This window comes from Urocitellus parryii, chromosome 2, assembly GCF_045843805.1.
Source record: "Urocitellus parryii isolate mUroPar1 chromosome 2, mUroPar1.hap1, whole genome shotgun sequence".
Lineage (NCBI taxonomy): Eukaryota > Metazoa > Chordata > Mammalia > Rodentia > Sciuridae > Urocitellus > Urocitellus parryii.
In genome coordinates this window covers 100,287,344-100,304,284 of record NC_135532.1, presented here as the reverse complement: position 1 = coordinate 100,304,284, position 16,941 = coordinate 100,287,344, and the positions used below count along the sequence as shown (strand labels likewise).

The following is a 16,941-nucleotide window of genomic DNA, read 5'->3' as shown; positions in this document are numbered from 1 at the left end:
CTGTATCACAATAGAAGCTTCTGGATAATGATTATAAAGTTATGAAATAGGTCACTCAAAGAAGTAGACATTTTTATTTTAATGGACAAGATTATTTTAGGGAAATTAGTGAGATAATATATCTACATGTCTTAGCATGCTTTAGCTCACAACAACTGGTAGCTCTCAGGACATTATTATCATTTGGGGATTGCTATATAGGTATTTTCTTTCCTTTATAAAATATTAACCATATTAGTATTTTCTGTGAATATGAAAATATTTTTTCATAATGTTTATAATTAATTCCTACAGTTTTGCTTTCTGTGATGATTCAAGTTAATTAAAGAGATTAAAATTTATGGGGCTAGGGTTGTGGCTCAGTAGTAGAGCGCTTGCCTAGCGTGTGCAAGGCACGGGGTTCTATCCTCAGCACCATATAAAAAATAAATAAATAAATAAAATAAAGGTATTGTGTCCAACTACAACTAAAAAAAATATTTAAAAAAATTTGTGAAAACACAAATGAGACTCACATAGAGATTTTACAGAGATTTTACAGTGAATGTCTGAGGATATTCAGACCCAAATCACCATTTAACAATCTAAGGTATGTATTGTTTTAAACTTAAATGTCACTGGCCAACTAAAAATACACACAAAACATACTGAGTAAAAGTGATCTATCTGATCATAATATGCCCTTTTTTCTGATCAAATAAAAATTTTAAAGAGAAGGCTAAAATAATATATAATTGGATTTTTAATTTGGTCACATATATGCTACGTCTAATACTCAAGTTTTAAAAATTTACCATGCAACATTAAAGAATATATAAAAAGGCATAAATATTACAACAAAATACTTAGGGATATGCCACCCAGATTATGAATGAGAACATCACACTTCTGAGGCCCCCTGACACACCCTTCTTTTGTTGCATCTTTTCCTCACCCAGGTTTAACCACTGTTTTAAACATTGTATTTCAATAGACACTAGTATTGCTGTATGTATATACGTGGCAGTATAACCAATGTGATCCTGCAACCTGTACACATAGAAAAATGAGAATTCATACCCCATTTGAATCAAATGTATGATATGTCAAGATTATTGTATTGTCATGAGCAACTAATAAAAAAATTTTAAAAAAACATTGTATTTGGCGTATCCATGTGTTTATATTTCTTACACAAATGCACACCTCAAAATAATTCATATTATTTTACAATTTGATTTTGTTGATTTGGCTTTATGTCTGAATCCACACATGCCAACATGTGATAGAGATAATGCTTACCAAATAGTCTAAGTGTTTCTGTATGTTTCACAGGTTTTAGGTTGGAAGACCTGGAGTATGATTTGAAGTGAACAGTGCTGTGTCAGGGGATGAGATAGTTAAAAACCCATCCCTTTCTTCCCCATGCTCCAGTGAACTCATAAGTCACATATTCCAGATAGGGAAATGGAGAAACAGTAAGAACATGGATCTTCTATCAGCCTGGGTCCTTGAACGAGGTGACAAAGAGCCCCCTGCTAACCTATAGACTTGTGAAATGAACAAGGAATAATCTTGTTGCCTTAAGAAACATACATATAAGTGGGCAGATAATCGCTTTTCTGGGCTATAAGTAGGAAGATAGATTAAAAATCTTTTGAAAATACTTCTGTGATTCCAGAGTAATATTTATTTATTATCACTTGCATGGAGAAGCAAATTTCATATACTCTAGCCTTGACCTTTTTTGAAGATCTGTTGCATTAACAACAGATGCATATTTTCAGATACAAGCTCATGTATTATTTTAGGAATGTTAGTTTTGTCTCCCCAACCAGATTTTAAGTTCTTTAAGAGTCATGTCCTCTCTTGTACCCTACCGTACACCTTATAAGAGTCTACAAAAGCATGAAATAAGTACTGATCTCTTGGTTGCCTGAGAAGGATGAGTACTGTTAGCCAACTTGAATAAGAATTGTGCTGCAATGCTTGTGCTTAACATACATTGTCTTGATCCTATTTCCACTGTACACAATAAGATATAAAGGTTAAGTAGCTTTCTTTGGTCACGGATTTGTATCAAAGAAGATGAAGGGTATAAAGAAGGCAGCTGAAGCCAGACAGCTTGACTATAAAGCCTTTGCATTTTACTTACTGAATGTAGGTGAGATGATTTTTAATATAGAAAATGAAGCAGTTAACAAAAATAGTTTTTGTTTATAAAATGTGCAAACATTAACACACTTCTTTGGAGACTTCTCAGCACTCAAGATTGTTAGGTCCTTACCTTGATCACTTCTGGCGTCTGCTGAATCAGAACCACTGAAGTTGTATCTTTGGCTTTATCACCAACAGGACTTCTACAGACTGATAAATTGGCTTGAGAGGAACTCGTCAAGGTCTCCTGTAGAATTTGCATCATTTCCTTTTCTTGTGATAGACTTCCTCTGCCTGATTTGCATTCAACTAGTTCTTGAGCAAAGTCTTCAATGCTTTCCAGGATTCGCAGTAAGAGGGCTCGATCCTCTTCCTCTATTTTGTGTCCATTGTTTTCAATAATCTTTGTTAGACAGGAAGGTGAAACTTTTTCCACAGGTGAAGACACTTTAGATTTAGGCTCAAGATCTACAGGGATTTGACCAGTTAAATGACTGTGAATATTTTGAGAATTGGAGTTTTTACCTTTGGCAAGTGGCTGTCTTAAAGACGTCTCCATTTTCTGTGAAAATGATTCCAAATCCATTAACAATTTATCTATCTCTTCCTGACTGTTAGGGTTCATAAAATCTCTCTGGTCTCCTGCTTCCACTTTAGGAACTTTTGATTCAGGATCTTCCTCAGGTAGATGAGCAATTGGTTTCTCAAATATCTTACCAATTTCATTTTGCATTGCTGCAGGACATTTTTGAAGATGAGTACCATTGTCTAAAAATTCTGCTCTATGTTCATTTACCTTTAATAATTCCTGATCGGGACCATTCTCTGTCCTTTGTCCTTTATCTAATAATGCCTTCTTTCCATCTGACTCTTCTTCAATATAAAGAGTTTCCATTAAGTCACCAGAAGAAACATTCTCTAAAGGGTTCATGGTTAATGGCAGTGATTGAAGCTGGACAGTTTTTATAGTTCTGGGATCATTTACTTCCAAGCTATATAAGGAATTTGTGTTTGGAATGGCTTTTATACTGTCTGTTATCCTAGAATTATGCTTGTCATCTTGCAATTCGAGAGTTTGAAACTGTGAAGAATCAGGGGTTGAGAGCTGGACAACATCTTCATATTTAGGGGGCTGTTCAGAGCCATATATTGGGGAAAAGGGAGTCAGTTGTAAGGTAGGCATATTATTAACCAGTTCTGTGAAATCTATGGCCTCGTTATTCCCAGACTGCATGAATTCAAATGGTAACTTTTTCAGATAGGATGCTAACCTGGTCATTACATTCATATAGACAGTTTCGGAGCTAGAAATTGCATCATTACTACTTCCTTCATTAATGTTACCTCCTGACTTTTTCTTTATGCACTGTTTTATGATATCTGTGCATTTTTTCAAATCCTCAGAGCATTTCAGTAAGATGTCCAAGCACATTTTTATGTCAGTCCCAGAAGAAAAAGAATCTATTTTATGTTTTTCCAAAATCTGAGTAACAAGATCTTCTTCAGAGAAGTTCTGAAAGAACATGGAAGTCAGGTTTGCATCAAGTGAGTTTCTATGGGATAAAGATTTTTCCTCAACTGAGGAACTCCGAAGTAAACCCAAGGATGGGGAGGTCCCATCATTGTTATAATGACCACAGAGCAAGTCAAAGTCAACTGACCTCCTGTTAAATGAGTCAGACTTAACTTTCCTTCCCTTTTTGTAAGTTGCATGGTTAGAGTTTTTGAGTTTTTCAAGGGAAAATTCTTTTATTTTTCCACTGGCAAAACTGATTGCTTCTCCAGCAATGTCCTTTAAATTACAGGTATTCTGAAATGTGGATACTTTCTTGACTCTCGGTATGCCTGGGAGGACCTGATGTGGATAGTCACCTTCAGTAGAAGAAAGCCCATTTTCATGGGGTAGAAATACAGAGTTCAGATCTGCATCTTTGAATTGAGACACAGGGATATGCAAAAGGTCTGCACAAACGCTATGGTGTACCACAATGCAGTCAATTCCATGTGTGAAGGTGTGGCAGGTTCCAGTGCAATAATGTATAGCTTGTTCGAAACGTCGGTCTATCACCACGCTGCTGTAGTGGTTCACAGTACTAACCACAAGTCTGTAAGTTGCTGCCATAATACCAAATCCACTTAGTGGTGGGACTTGGAACGTTCTAGAACTTGGTTCAAGAAAATTCTCCCAAATGACACTTAGCTGAAAATATATTTAATGAGAATGTTTAGTGGTTTCTTGCCACTATACAATTTTTCCCATGAAGAGAAACCCTTTAAACTTGAGGTTTGGTAACCATCAGTGTCAGTAGCTGTTGCACATTAATACAAGCTGTGTACTTGTATTAACAAGTCTAATAATTTAATAATGTGCTTTTTAGTTTTATTTAGTAATATGATACCATAATATTTTTATGAAAGAATGTCCTTTTTTAGTTCTTCAGCAGTTCTATAATGAGGAAATTTATTGTCATAAATTTACTGCCATAAATCTTAGTTGGTAGTATAGAAGTATTGTGATAATTGAGTTTTCCAAAGGTTTAAAAAATCCATTTTCTGTATAGAGAAACCTATAATAAAAGAAGAAAACAATTAAAAGGAAATATGATTTCCTAATATAAAGCATTTATTTCTTCTTTATTTGCATCCTGCATGCAGTTAATCACTAACCCCTATTCTCTTCCACATCACTGATTGCTGATTCAGTATAGGCCTTTGTTTTGTCACACTCTACCCTCCTTACAACCTAGAATAGTAATACCTCAACTCTGCCTTGTTGTGTCTGCCTCCCAGTTGATATTCCTTATCCCACTCTCTTGGCTCCCTTATATGTCACTAACCTTTGCTTTGGATAGCTTTCCTGTCTTTCAAAGCTCAACAATTCATACATTGATTACTATTGTGGAAATTCTTTTTGGTGGGGTGGGTCGGGATACCAGGGATTGAACTCAGGGGCACTCAACCACTGAGCCACATCCCCAGTCCTATTTTGTATTTTATTTAGAGACAGGATCTCACTGAGTTGCTTAGCACCTTGCAGAGTTGCTGAAGCTGGCCTTGAACTTGTGATCCTCCTGCCTTAACCTCCCTAGTCGCTGGAATTATAGGCGTGTGCCATTGAATCTAGCAGGTTCTATCTCTTTTGATTTACTTTCAAAACCTTCAACATCTGTTCCCATCCACCTAACTTTATTTTCTATTTTTCCCCTGCAGTAACCTTTTGCTTCCATTGACCTAGTCTGATCAAAGACTGCCAATACATAGTGCTGAAACTTCCTTTGTACTTGGAAATTATTTTATTGTTTTTCTTTAGAGAATAACAGCCTTCATTACTGTTCTTAATCCAAACCTCCTAGACCCTGTTCAATGCAGATATTTTTCTCTCTTCATTAAGTGGACACAATTTACTTAATCATTCTCCTACATTAAAAAACATGGCTTTCAGAACATGTTATAGTTGCTTTCCATAAAGATTCTATCAGTGTAACCATTCAATAAATAAATACCAAGTGCCTACTATATGCCAGGCTCTAAGTAATACAGCAGTGACTAAAACAAAGTCCCTGCTTTTATGGAGCTGACAATCTAGTTGGAAAAAGAAAAATAACACGTAAATAGGCATATAACTTATTTATGCTGATATATGTTATGGAGAAAAATGAAGGAGGGAAAGATAAAGTTGGAAGGTGCTGTTTTATAAAGAAAAGGAAGACCTCAAAGACCTCTTGAATAGAGACTTGAAAGAAGACAGGGAGCAGGTCAAGGAAGTGTTATTAGATAAATCCACTTTAGGCAGAATAATCATAAGTACAAAGGCACTGAGGTGGGAGCATGCTTTATTTACTAGAAGGAGACTAAAGTGGTAGGAGCTGAGAAAGCAAGGGGGGCAGTGTGGGGCATAAGACATGAAAGGTGGAAGTCTATATTATGCAGGGTCTGTAGATCATTATAATGAAATTGGCCTGAGCTCTGAGAGAACCAGGAAACAACTGATGGCTAACTGAACAGAGGAATGACATGATCACTCACATTTTAAGTTGGTGAATTTTGGCTGTGTGTTCAAAGATGCAGAGATGTAAGATAAGAAGGAGGGAAACAAATTAGGTACTACTGCAATGATCCAGACAAGTAGGTTGGGGGCCGGGGCTATGGCTCAGCAGTAGAGTGCTTGCCTAGCACATGTGAGGCGCTGGGTTCCATCCTCAACACCACATAAAAATAAATAAATAAAATAAATATATTGTGTCCAACTACAACTGGAAAAAAAAAAAGAAGGCTGAGGGGCTTGGACCAGGATAGCTAACCGTGGAGATGTTCGGATACTGTATTATTTCAAAGATACAGCCAATACGATTTGCTCAAGGATAGAATGTGCCACACCGTCGAATCAAGAATGGTGCAATAAAGCAATGATAGGAAGCGGACAATGAAAGCAATGAAATAGAGTATAAGTTTCATTGCACCATTACCAGCATATTTTAACAATAAGAAATCTTTACGTATTTAATAATGAGAAACTCAACTCCATTATTTTTATATTTTACTTCTTTAATCCTAGAAAATTTTATTTTGCTTTTTTTATTCTTTGGTAAACTATCTATTCTTGACCTTTACACATATACATATTGGGGACTTGTGAGTTACAGAAACAATAAATACAAATAATTCATGAATAATCTTTTCTTGTGTTGAATTCTTATACTGGTTAAAATACAATTGCTGGTTCCTTGGATCCAACGATAACTGTTTTTATGCCAGTACTACACTACTACATTACTGTTACTTTTTTAAGTTCTATTACCCCTGGCAACGTTCCCCATTTCCCTAATTATGGTTCTTTTTAACCCTCTAAATGTTCTTCCATGATCTTCCATATGAATTGCTGAATTATCAATTTGATTACAATTGCAATAAACTTATGGATTATTTGAAGAACACTGACATAATATTCAGATTTTCTATCCAGGAAGATATAAATCTTAATCTAATATTTGTTTAGATTAATTTCTCTCTCTCTGCAGTTTTCTTCAGCTGGGTCACACACTATTCATCTGTTTCTTAGTGTCTTAACTCTGTTGTTATGTGAGTGTATCTTGAACTATTATTCATTCCTCCATTTCCTTGTCTTTATATCTCAAGTAGTAGATTATAAAAAACTAGATATATTCAGGATGGATGAAACTGAAGCAGAAAGAAGTTCCATAATAAAGGAGGTACCTAGTAATTCTGAAGTGAAAATACAAAGAAGACAAAGAGGAAAAAGTCTAATGGAACAAAAGATGAGAACATGGCAATGAAGGAATTACATTTTCAAAAGGTTTATATCCAGAACACAGGGAAGAAATAGCACCTTATAAAAAATTTATATATGACAGCAGAATGCATTACAATTCTTACTTCACATATAGAGCACCTTTTTTAGAAATATAAAAATTTTGAAGAGCTTTTGGGTAAGGATAAAAGAGAAAATAAACACAAATGATAAATGTCAAGAAAGTATTGTAGGGTAACTATATGAGATATTAGGATTACTTCCTAATATGGTTGATAAAATTGGTCCAGAGGCAAAATACGTGAGTGTGGAAAAATTTAAATATCCAATTATCTATCACTATCTGATAAATTCCTAAACTGACATAAAACAGGGTTTTTTTCCTCTGAAATTTCAGAAAGTAAAGAGGTGAAATATTTTCCTAATCCAAAACAACTGGTTAATAAGGTATCATAATAGAAAGTACAAGAAAGCATTCGATTATATTGGAATGTGAAATAGTCAAAGAACAGAGAACATACACTGTCCAATAAAACTTCCTGAGTTGATGGAAATATTCATCTACACTACCCTATATGGCTATTATTAGCCACATGGGGTCATTTTTAATGTGCTTAGGGCAACTTAAGAACTGAATTTTATTTATTGTTTAGAAAAAAGCTTTAAATTATAAAATCTTTTTCTTGGTGTGTGTGTGTGTGGGGGGACTACTTCAATTTGAACCCAGGGGCACTTTACCACTGAGTTAATCCCCAATAGTTTTTTTTTCTTTTAATTTTGAGACAGGGTCTCACTAAATTGCTAGTGATCCTTCTGCCTAAAACCTACTGAACTACTGGGATAATAGGTGTGTGCTACCATGTCCAACTAAATTGTGAAATCATTTGAGACTAATGCAGAAGTTGCAAAAATAGTCCAGTTCCTGTGAACCCTTTCCCCAGTTTCCTCCAGTGATAACATTCTACATCAATGCAATACAATGATCAAAATAAAAAAACTGGTATTAGTACTATTAACCAGAGAACTTATTTTTTTCAATAATTTTCCATCTACTCACTCATTCTTTCCTCTCACTTTTTATAACAATTATTATTATAATCAGAATATAAAACTGTTCCATCATCCCTCCAAAGGCCCCATACAACCCTTTTGAAGTTACACATTCACTCCAACCAGAACTTCTCGCAAACACTGATCAGTTCTCCATTGCTATAACTTGTTATTGAAAGAAAATTTTTTTTTCAGTACTGGGGATTGAAACCAGGGCCTTGTACATACTAGGCAAGTGCTCTACTACTGAGCCACAACCCCATTCCTAAAATATTTTCTATGGAATCATATAGTATGTAACCTTTTAAGACTGATTTCTCTCAATATTTCACACTGTCAGGCATATCAATTGTTCATCCATTTTTACTAATGAGTAGTGCTGTGTTTTGTGTGTGTGTGTGTATATATATATATACACACACCCATACACACATATATATGCACACAGAAACATACATTCCACTATTTGTTTACCCATTCATCCATTAAAGGGTCTTTAAATGTTATATCCAATTTGGGCCATTATTGCATGGGTTTTTGCGTGAATTCTGTTTCCATTTTTCTAGAGTAAATACCTATAGGTATGATTGCTGGATTTTATGATAAATATATCTCTAACTTTGTAAGAAACTACCAAACTGCTTACCAGAGTCACTGAATCATTTTACATTCTCACTAAATGTATGAGGAACATGGTGGCTTCTATATTCTTGTTAGTATTTGGTATTTTCTATTTTAGCCAATCTAATTGGTATATGTATTATCTTACATTGCTTTAACTTACATATCCTTAATGGATAATGATTTTGAACATCTTTCATGTGCTTATTGACCAGTACCATATCTTCTTGGAGAAGTGCCTGTTTAAACCTTTTACTATAGATACATAAAGTTAGGGGTTACCATATTAAAGCAGTTCTAGATAACAGAAAAGCAACTTTCAGAAATTCTTTAAAAGCAAATATGAAGAAAAAAAGATGGCAACAATGAAGGTTGGTAGGTTTTAAAAATGAAATCTGACTTGTCTATTATGAGTTATATTATTGAGAAGGAAAAAAAAGTAGCGAGAAAATGTAAACTAATTACAAATTTAGGGCCTTGAGTTCACATTTTAAAAGGCCATGAACAGCAGAAAGCCAGACCCCAAAGGGTGGCCCCAACTATCAATGAGAAGTCTACAATCTAAAATGATCTGAGTTTTTTTAAAAAATGCCAAAAAAAGAATATTAATTTCCTGGTACTTGGTTCAGACTTGCAATGTTAAATTCTGCCTTTTAATTCAGACTATATGATTCAATTAATTTCCATATAAAATTCTAGACATGAAATCTAATCAACTTCCTAATTAGGAATATAACCTAATTCAGAACCAAGATGCTATCCTGTGTCTAAATGGAAGCCAGACTGCAGCCTTATGAAAACAAATTAACTATGTCAGTCTTTACCAGCTGCAAAATGGAAAGAATAAGAATATTCATCTCATGACGATTAACATATATCAAATTCTAAGAACAATGCCTAGGATACAGGAAATGCTCAGTAAATGTATTGCTGTTCTTGCTCTAATTAATTTACCAAACATTTTCTAATTTGCACCAGGCCCCGGGAGAATATGATCAATAATCTATGGTGATGGTCCTTAAGCCACTGTTTAATGAGGGCAATGACAGAGGCAAACATAGCAGCTAGCAGGGATACTAGAGTGGGCCTTCTGTTTTTTCCCATTTTGCTCACTTTCAGAAAAGTTGCCCACATACATTCATTCATTCATATATATATATATATATATATATATATATATATATATCACCATTCAGAAATAACCACTGCTAATATTTTTATGAAATTTCTTCAAATTTTTTTCTTGCAAAAATTTAAAAATGACACTTTTAGTAGAGATACTTTTCTAGTAGAGGATCACAGGGTACATTTCTGGAAAGATATGGAAGCCCCACAATATTCAAGAAGATGATGTACCTCGGACCTCATCAGCTCCCCCTGACAACTCATTATTGAAACCATGTTAGCTTTTTGTCACTGGGACCATAATAACTGACAATAACAACTTTAGAAGAGGAAAATTTGGGGGGCTCATGGTTTCAGAGGATCAGCCTATGTCAGCTGGCTCCATTCCTTTGGTCCTGAGGAAAGGCAGAACATCATAGTGGAAAGGTGTAATAGAGGAGAGTTACTCAGCTGATGGCAGCCAGGAAGCAGAAAGACAGGGGATGGGGCTTCAGAGGCCAAAAGAACCTTCCAATCCCTGGTGACCTACGTTCTCTAGCCATGCCCCACCTGCCTATCAGTATTTTATTTTTTTTACCATACAGGGTTTTTTTTTTATATTAGGAATTGAACACAGGGGGACTTCACCACTGAGCTACATCTCTACCCTCTTTTATCTTTTGAGACAGAGTCTTGTTACGTTGCTGAGACTGGCCTCCAACTTGCAATCTTCCTGCTTCAGCCTCTGTAATCCACTGGGATTACAGATCTACATCATGGTGCCTGGCAACCACTCAGTTTTTTAAAAAAATATTAATCCATCAAATGGATTAACCCTCCAATTAGTTTATAGGTCTCATAATCTAATCATTTCACCTGCTGCATTAACATAGAAGCTTTGAGGAGATACCTCATAATCAAACTATAACAGTTCCCATCAATTTATGAAACTTAGATTTGTTTCTATTTTTAGTCAGGGTTTGGAGGAAGAATGAGGGAGGAAGGAACAATGGGTCAACATGGTAGAAGAAATATGTTCTGGAATAAACCCTGGGGTGGGTAAAGCCGCACTTGTTTTGCCACTAATAGTTAGAAGTCTTTGCTTGGCTCTATGCTTGCACCCTCATCTGCAGCCTTTGCCAATTTTTGTAGTGTAAACACTTCCACTAAAGGCATAGTCAAACCACTAGTAATTTAATAATAGGCTGGAAAAACTTCTAAGAGTTTAATAATCAGCTCCTGTGAACAAGGATCAGCCAACTCCAGCCCACCTCTGCTTGAATATTTCTCTGTAAGTCCTGTAGAAAACTTTTTCTCCTTTCTAAAATGCTTACTCTATAGTTCTGGAGGCTGAAAAGTTCAAGTTCAAGGGGGCCATCTGGGAAAACAAGGCAGCCAGCATCACATGGCGTGGCAAGGAAGTGTGCAAGATAGAAAAAAGAGCCAAATGCATCCTTTTATGAGAAACTCAGTCTCACAATAGCAGGCTTAATCCATGAGGGCAGTACCCTCATGACCTGTGCACCTCTTAAAGGGCCCATCTCTTAATGCTGTTACAGTGGCAAATAAATTTCGTGAATTTTGGGGGACATTCCATGTAGCTTTTTCAAATGGCATTTTAATAACTGTTACTATGTTTTAATAACTTTTTAGTAACTTTAATACTTCTGTCTCCTTTGCTAAACTATAACTTTTACAACGAAAGGGATGACCCTGTGATGTATCTGGCACATATTGGGCCTTCAATAAATACTTGTTGACTGGATAACTGAAAAAAAATTACAAATGAGGTTGGGGATGTAGCTTAGTGGTAGTGTGCTTGCCTAGTATGCATGAAGCCCTAGGTTTGATCTCCAGCATCACACACACACAAAAAAATTAAAAATGTATATTTATAAAACATGACCCATACCAGGTATACAACTTACTTTAAACTGCCACCATCTCATGAATTTACTTCTGTGTCAAAATAGACGCAACTCATTTTTTACCTTGATTTTTATTTGCGTATTATTATTTTTTATGTGATGCTGGAGATCAAACCCAGTGCCTCACACATACTAGGCGGCAAGGGCTCTGCCACTGAGCCACAATGCTGGCCCCAACCTAGCTCATTTTCATGGATACATCATATTTTATCATTTGGATGAAATAATTCTTTAATCATCTGCTATTGTTTAAAATTTAGGTCATTTACTATATTATTTTTACATATGCACTGGTAAGTTTTCTTATGCTTATACTTTAAATAGTTATCCAGTTAATAGTCAAAAGGGGTGTTTATGTGTACACATACATTTTTAAGAGTTTCTTAAGATACATAGGACCAATCTATCCTCCAGAAAAATGCCAAATTTATACTTCCAATATCAGTATAAAAGATGGTATATATACCACAGAAGTGATATCATTCTTCACATTTTTTTGATAATCTGACAGATGGAAAAGTAAAAGTTTATACTTGCTTGATTACTGATGAGCCTGAACATCTCTTCATTTACCTGGCACATATTTTGTCATTGTTCATTTGTGAAGTCTTTCTTTATGTCCTTTGTCCATTTGAAGAAGGAACATGTAAATCAGACTGAAGTTTTAAAATAAAATGAGGAGTAAATATGAAAGATCAGCAAGAGACAAAATGGAAGGATACTCCAGGTGGAGGGAAACCCATATGGAGGCACAGAGAGTCTAGGAGCACAGGCATCTGCAGCTGGTTTCACTGTGGGGGACTGTAGAGCCAGAAAGAGGGGAAGAGACAGAGAGCAACAGGACTACACCACAGGCTGCCTTGTATGTTAAACTAGGGAGACTGCACTTTATTCTGAAACCTATTCAAAAAACAAAGACTTTTAGGCTGAATAGTAATATGAGATTTATGATTTAGAAAGATCATTCAAGTAGCTGAGTGGAAAACATACAGGGATCAGACTGGAGGAAAGGAAATCAATTAAAAGACTACTGTAATCCACGCATGAATATCTAAACCAAGTAGGTGGCAGCATATCTAAACCAAATATGTGGCAGTGATAACAAAGAAAGGGCACTGATTAGATAGCCAAGGAGCAAGAATCCACAGAACTCAGGGGAAGGGAAAAGTCAATGAGGCATCTTGATTTCCTGACTTGGGTACTAGCATACTAGTACTGTTGCTCCCAAGACAGACTTTGGTTTTAGTTTTATGAGGGGTGGTTGAAGAAAGGGTTTGATTTTGAATATGTTATTTGAGGAAGTGCCCATAAAACATCCAAATGATGATTACTGGATAAAAAGGTGAATAATTGCAGGAAGATGTGGGTTGGAGATGTAGCTTTGAAAAATTACTCAGGGTAAATATCCTCTCAGACTGAGGACAGATCTGGGCTGAAGGCACAACTGAGGACACATTTCTGTATAAAACACAGGAGAAGAATTCTTAGAGGAATTCTAAAAAGAAGAGTTAAAAAGCCTAACAATGAAACCAGGAGATAGCAGTGTTTATGGAGGCTGAAGGAGGGACTTTAAAAATAATGTCACCAGCATTAGATACTGCTGACAGATCAAGGACAAATACAAATTATCCACTAGATTTGCCAATATGAAGGTTGCTGGTAACCTTAGCAACTGCAATTTCAGGGGCTCAGTGTCAAAAATATGGTATAAATAGTCTGGATTTTCATTGATTTCTTTTGTTAAAAAAATGAGGGCTAAAATTATATTGCTATATTGTATGTGTGTACTAATATGTAACAATTAATCCCACCAAATGGAAAACTATAATGCACTAATGAAAACAAAAGGGACTATAATGCTGGATGTGGTGGCCCAGTTACTGGGGACACTGAAGCAGAAGGATCTCAAATTGGAATTCCAGTCTGGGTGACTCAGCAAGACACTGTCTCAAAGTAAAAAGGGATGGACCACTCAAAAGTGTCAGACCACCCCTGGATTCAATTCCCAGTATGGGGTTGAGGGAGGGCTATAAAATGGTAGCTAGAAGAGAATGGGGCTATTTATTTTCTTCCTTTAAGAATGGAAGATATTTTTATTTATTTATTTATTTATTTATTTTTATTGTTGGTTGTTCAAAACATTACATAGTTCCTCATACATCATATTTCACAGTTTGATTCAAATGAGTTATGAACTCCCAATTTTATCCCGTATACAGATTGCTGTATCACATCAGTTACCCTTCCATTGATTGACATATTGCCTTTCTAGTGTCTGATGTATTCTGCTGTCTGTATTATTCTCTGCTATCCCCCCTCCCCTCCCCTCCCCTCCCCTTTTCTCTCTCTACCCCTTCTACTGTAAATCACTTCTTCCATTTGAATTATCTTGTCTTACCCCTCCTTTCCTCTTATATGTCATTTTGTATAACCCTGAGGATCGCCTTCCATTTCCATGCGATTCCCCTTCTCGTTTCCTTTCCCTCCCACCTCTCAACCCTGTTAATGAAAATCTTCGTCTCAAGCTCTTCGTCCCTACCCTGTCCTTGTTTCCTCCCCTTATATCAGAGGAGTCATTTGGTATTTGTTTTTTAAAGATTGACTAGCTTCACTTAGCATAATCTGCTCTAATGCCATCCATTTCCCTCCAAATTCTATGATTTTGTCATTTTTAAATGCAGAGTAATACTCCATTGTGTATAAATGCCACATTTTTTTAATCCATTCATCTATTGAAGGGCATCTAGGCTGATTCCACAATCTTGCTATCGTGAATTGTGCTGCTATGAACATCGATGTAGCAGTGTCCCTGTAGCATGCTCTTATTAGGTCTTTAGGGAATAGACCGAGAAGGGGAATAGCTGGGTCAAATGGTGGTTCCATTCCCAGCTTTCCAAGAAATCTCCATACTGCTTTCCAAATTGGCTGCACCAATTTGCAGTCCCACCAGCAATGAACAAGAGTGCCCTTTTCCCCACATCCTCTCCAGCACTTATTGTTGTTTGACTTCCTAATGGCTGCCAATCTTACTGGAGTGAGATGGTATCTTAGGGTAGTTTTGATTTGCATTTCTCTGACTGCTAGCGATGGTGAGCATTTTTTCATGTACTTATTGATTGATTGTATGTCCTCTTCTGAGAAGTGTCTGTTCAGGTCCTTTGCCCATTTATTGATTGGGTTACTTGTTGTCTTATTGTCTAATTTTTTGAGTTCTTTATATATTCTGGTTATTAGGGCTCTATCTGAAGTGTGTGGAGTAAAGATTTGTTCCCAGGATGTAGGCTCCCTGTTTATCTCTCTTATTGTTTCTTTTGCTGAGAAAAAACTTTTTAGTTTGAGTAAGTCCCATTTGTTGATTCTAGTTGTTAACTCTTGCGCTATGGGTGTCCTATTGAGGAATTTGGAGCCTGCTCCCACAGTATGTAGATCATAACCAACTTTTTCTTCTATCAGATGCCGTGTCTCTGATTTAATATCAAGCTCCTTGATCCATTTTGAGTTAACTTTTGTGCAAGGCGAGAGATAGGGATTCAGATTCATTTTGATGCAAATGGATTTCCAGTTTTCCCAGCACCATTTGTTGAAGATGCTATCCTTCCTCCATTGCATGCTTTTAGCCCCTTTATCAAATATAAGATAGTTGTAGTTTTGTGGATTGGTTACTGTATCCTCTATTCTGTACCATTGGTCCACCCGCCTGTTTTGGTACCAGTACCATGCTGTTTTCGTTACTATTGCTCTGTAGTATAGTTTGAAGTCTGGTATCGCTATACCGCCTGATTCACACTTCCTGCTTAGTATTGTTTTTGCTATTCTGGGTCTTTTATTATTCCATATGAATTTCATGATTCTTTTATCTATTTCTACAAGAAATGCAGCTGGGATTTTGATTGGCATTGCATTGAACTTATAGAGAACTTTTGGTAATATCGCCATTTTGATGATGTTGGATCTGCCTATCCATGAGCAGGGTATATTTTTCCATCTTCTAAGGTCTTCTTCTATGTCTTTCTTTAGGGTTTTGTAATTTTCATTGTATAAATCTTTCACCTCTTTTGTTAGGTTGATTCCCAAGTATTTTATTTTTTGGGGGGATATTGTGAATGGAGTAGTTGTCCTCATTTCCGTTTCAGAGGATTTGTCGCTGATATACAGGAATGCCTTTGATTTATGCGTGTTGATCTTATATCCTGCCACTTTGCTGAATTCATTTATTAGCTCTAATAGCTTCTCTGTAGACCCTTTTGGGTCTGCTAGGTATAGAATCATATCATCTGCAAATAGTGATAATTTAAGTTCTTCTTTTCCAATTTTTATCCCTTTAATTTCTTTCGTCTGTCTAATTGCTCTGGCCAGTGTTTCGAGGACTATGTTGAACAGAAGTGGTGAGAGAGGGCATCCCTGTCTTGTACCAGATCTTAGAGGGAATGCCTTCAATTTTTCTCCATTCAGAATGATGCTGGCCTGTGGCTTATCATATATTGCTTTTACAATGTTGAGGTATGATCCTGTTATCCCTAATTTTTCTAGCGTTTTGAACATAAAGGGATGCTGTACTTTGTCGAATGCTTTTTCTGCGTCTATCGAGACTATCATATGGTTCTTATTTTTTAGTCTATTGATGTGGTGGATAACATATCGGAATCTATGGGACACATTGAAAGCAGTCCTAAGAGGAAAATTCATTGCTTGGAGTTCATTCCTCAAAAAAAGAAAAAACCAACAAATAAATGATCTCATACTTCATCTCAAAATCCTAGAAAAAGAGGAGCAAAACAACAGCAAAAGAAGTAGAAGGCAAGAAATAATCAAAATCAGAGCTGAAATTAATGA

General features: G+C 36.0%; 1 protein-coding gene across 2 annotated transcripts in view; it reads right to left on the bottom strand.

Annotated features, from left to right (window-relative positions):
• The window catches only part of Ppp2r3a (protein phosphatase 2 regulatory subunit B''alpha), a 175,870-nt gene that overhangs the window by 118,232 nt on the left and 40,697 nt on the right, over positions 1 to 16,941 (bottom strand). The window contains exon 3 of one of the 2 annotated variants that reach the window (XM_026384073.2): positions 2,267 to 4,703. The exons of the other annotated variant lie outside the window; for it this stretch is intronic. Coding sequence (XP_026239858.1) covers positions 2,267 to 4,258 — 1,992 coding nt within the window. The 5' untranslated portion in view covers positions 4,259 to 4,703. The remainder of the gene's footprint in view (positions 1 to 2,266; positions 4,704 to 16,941) is intronic. 2 annotated transcript variants of the gene reach the window in all.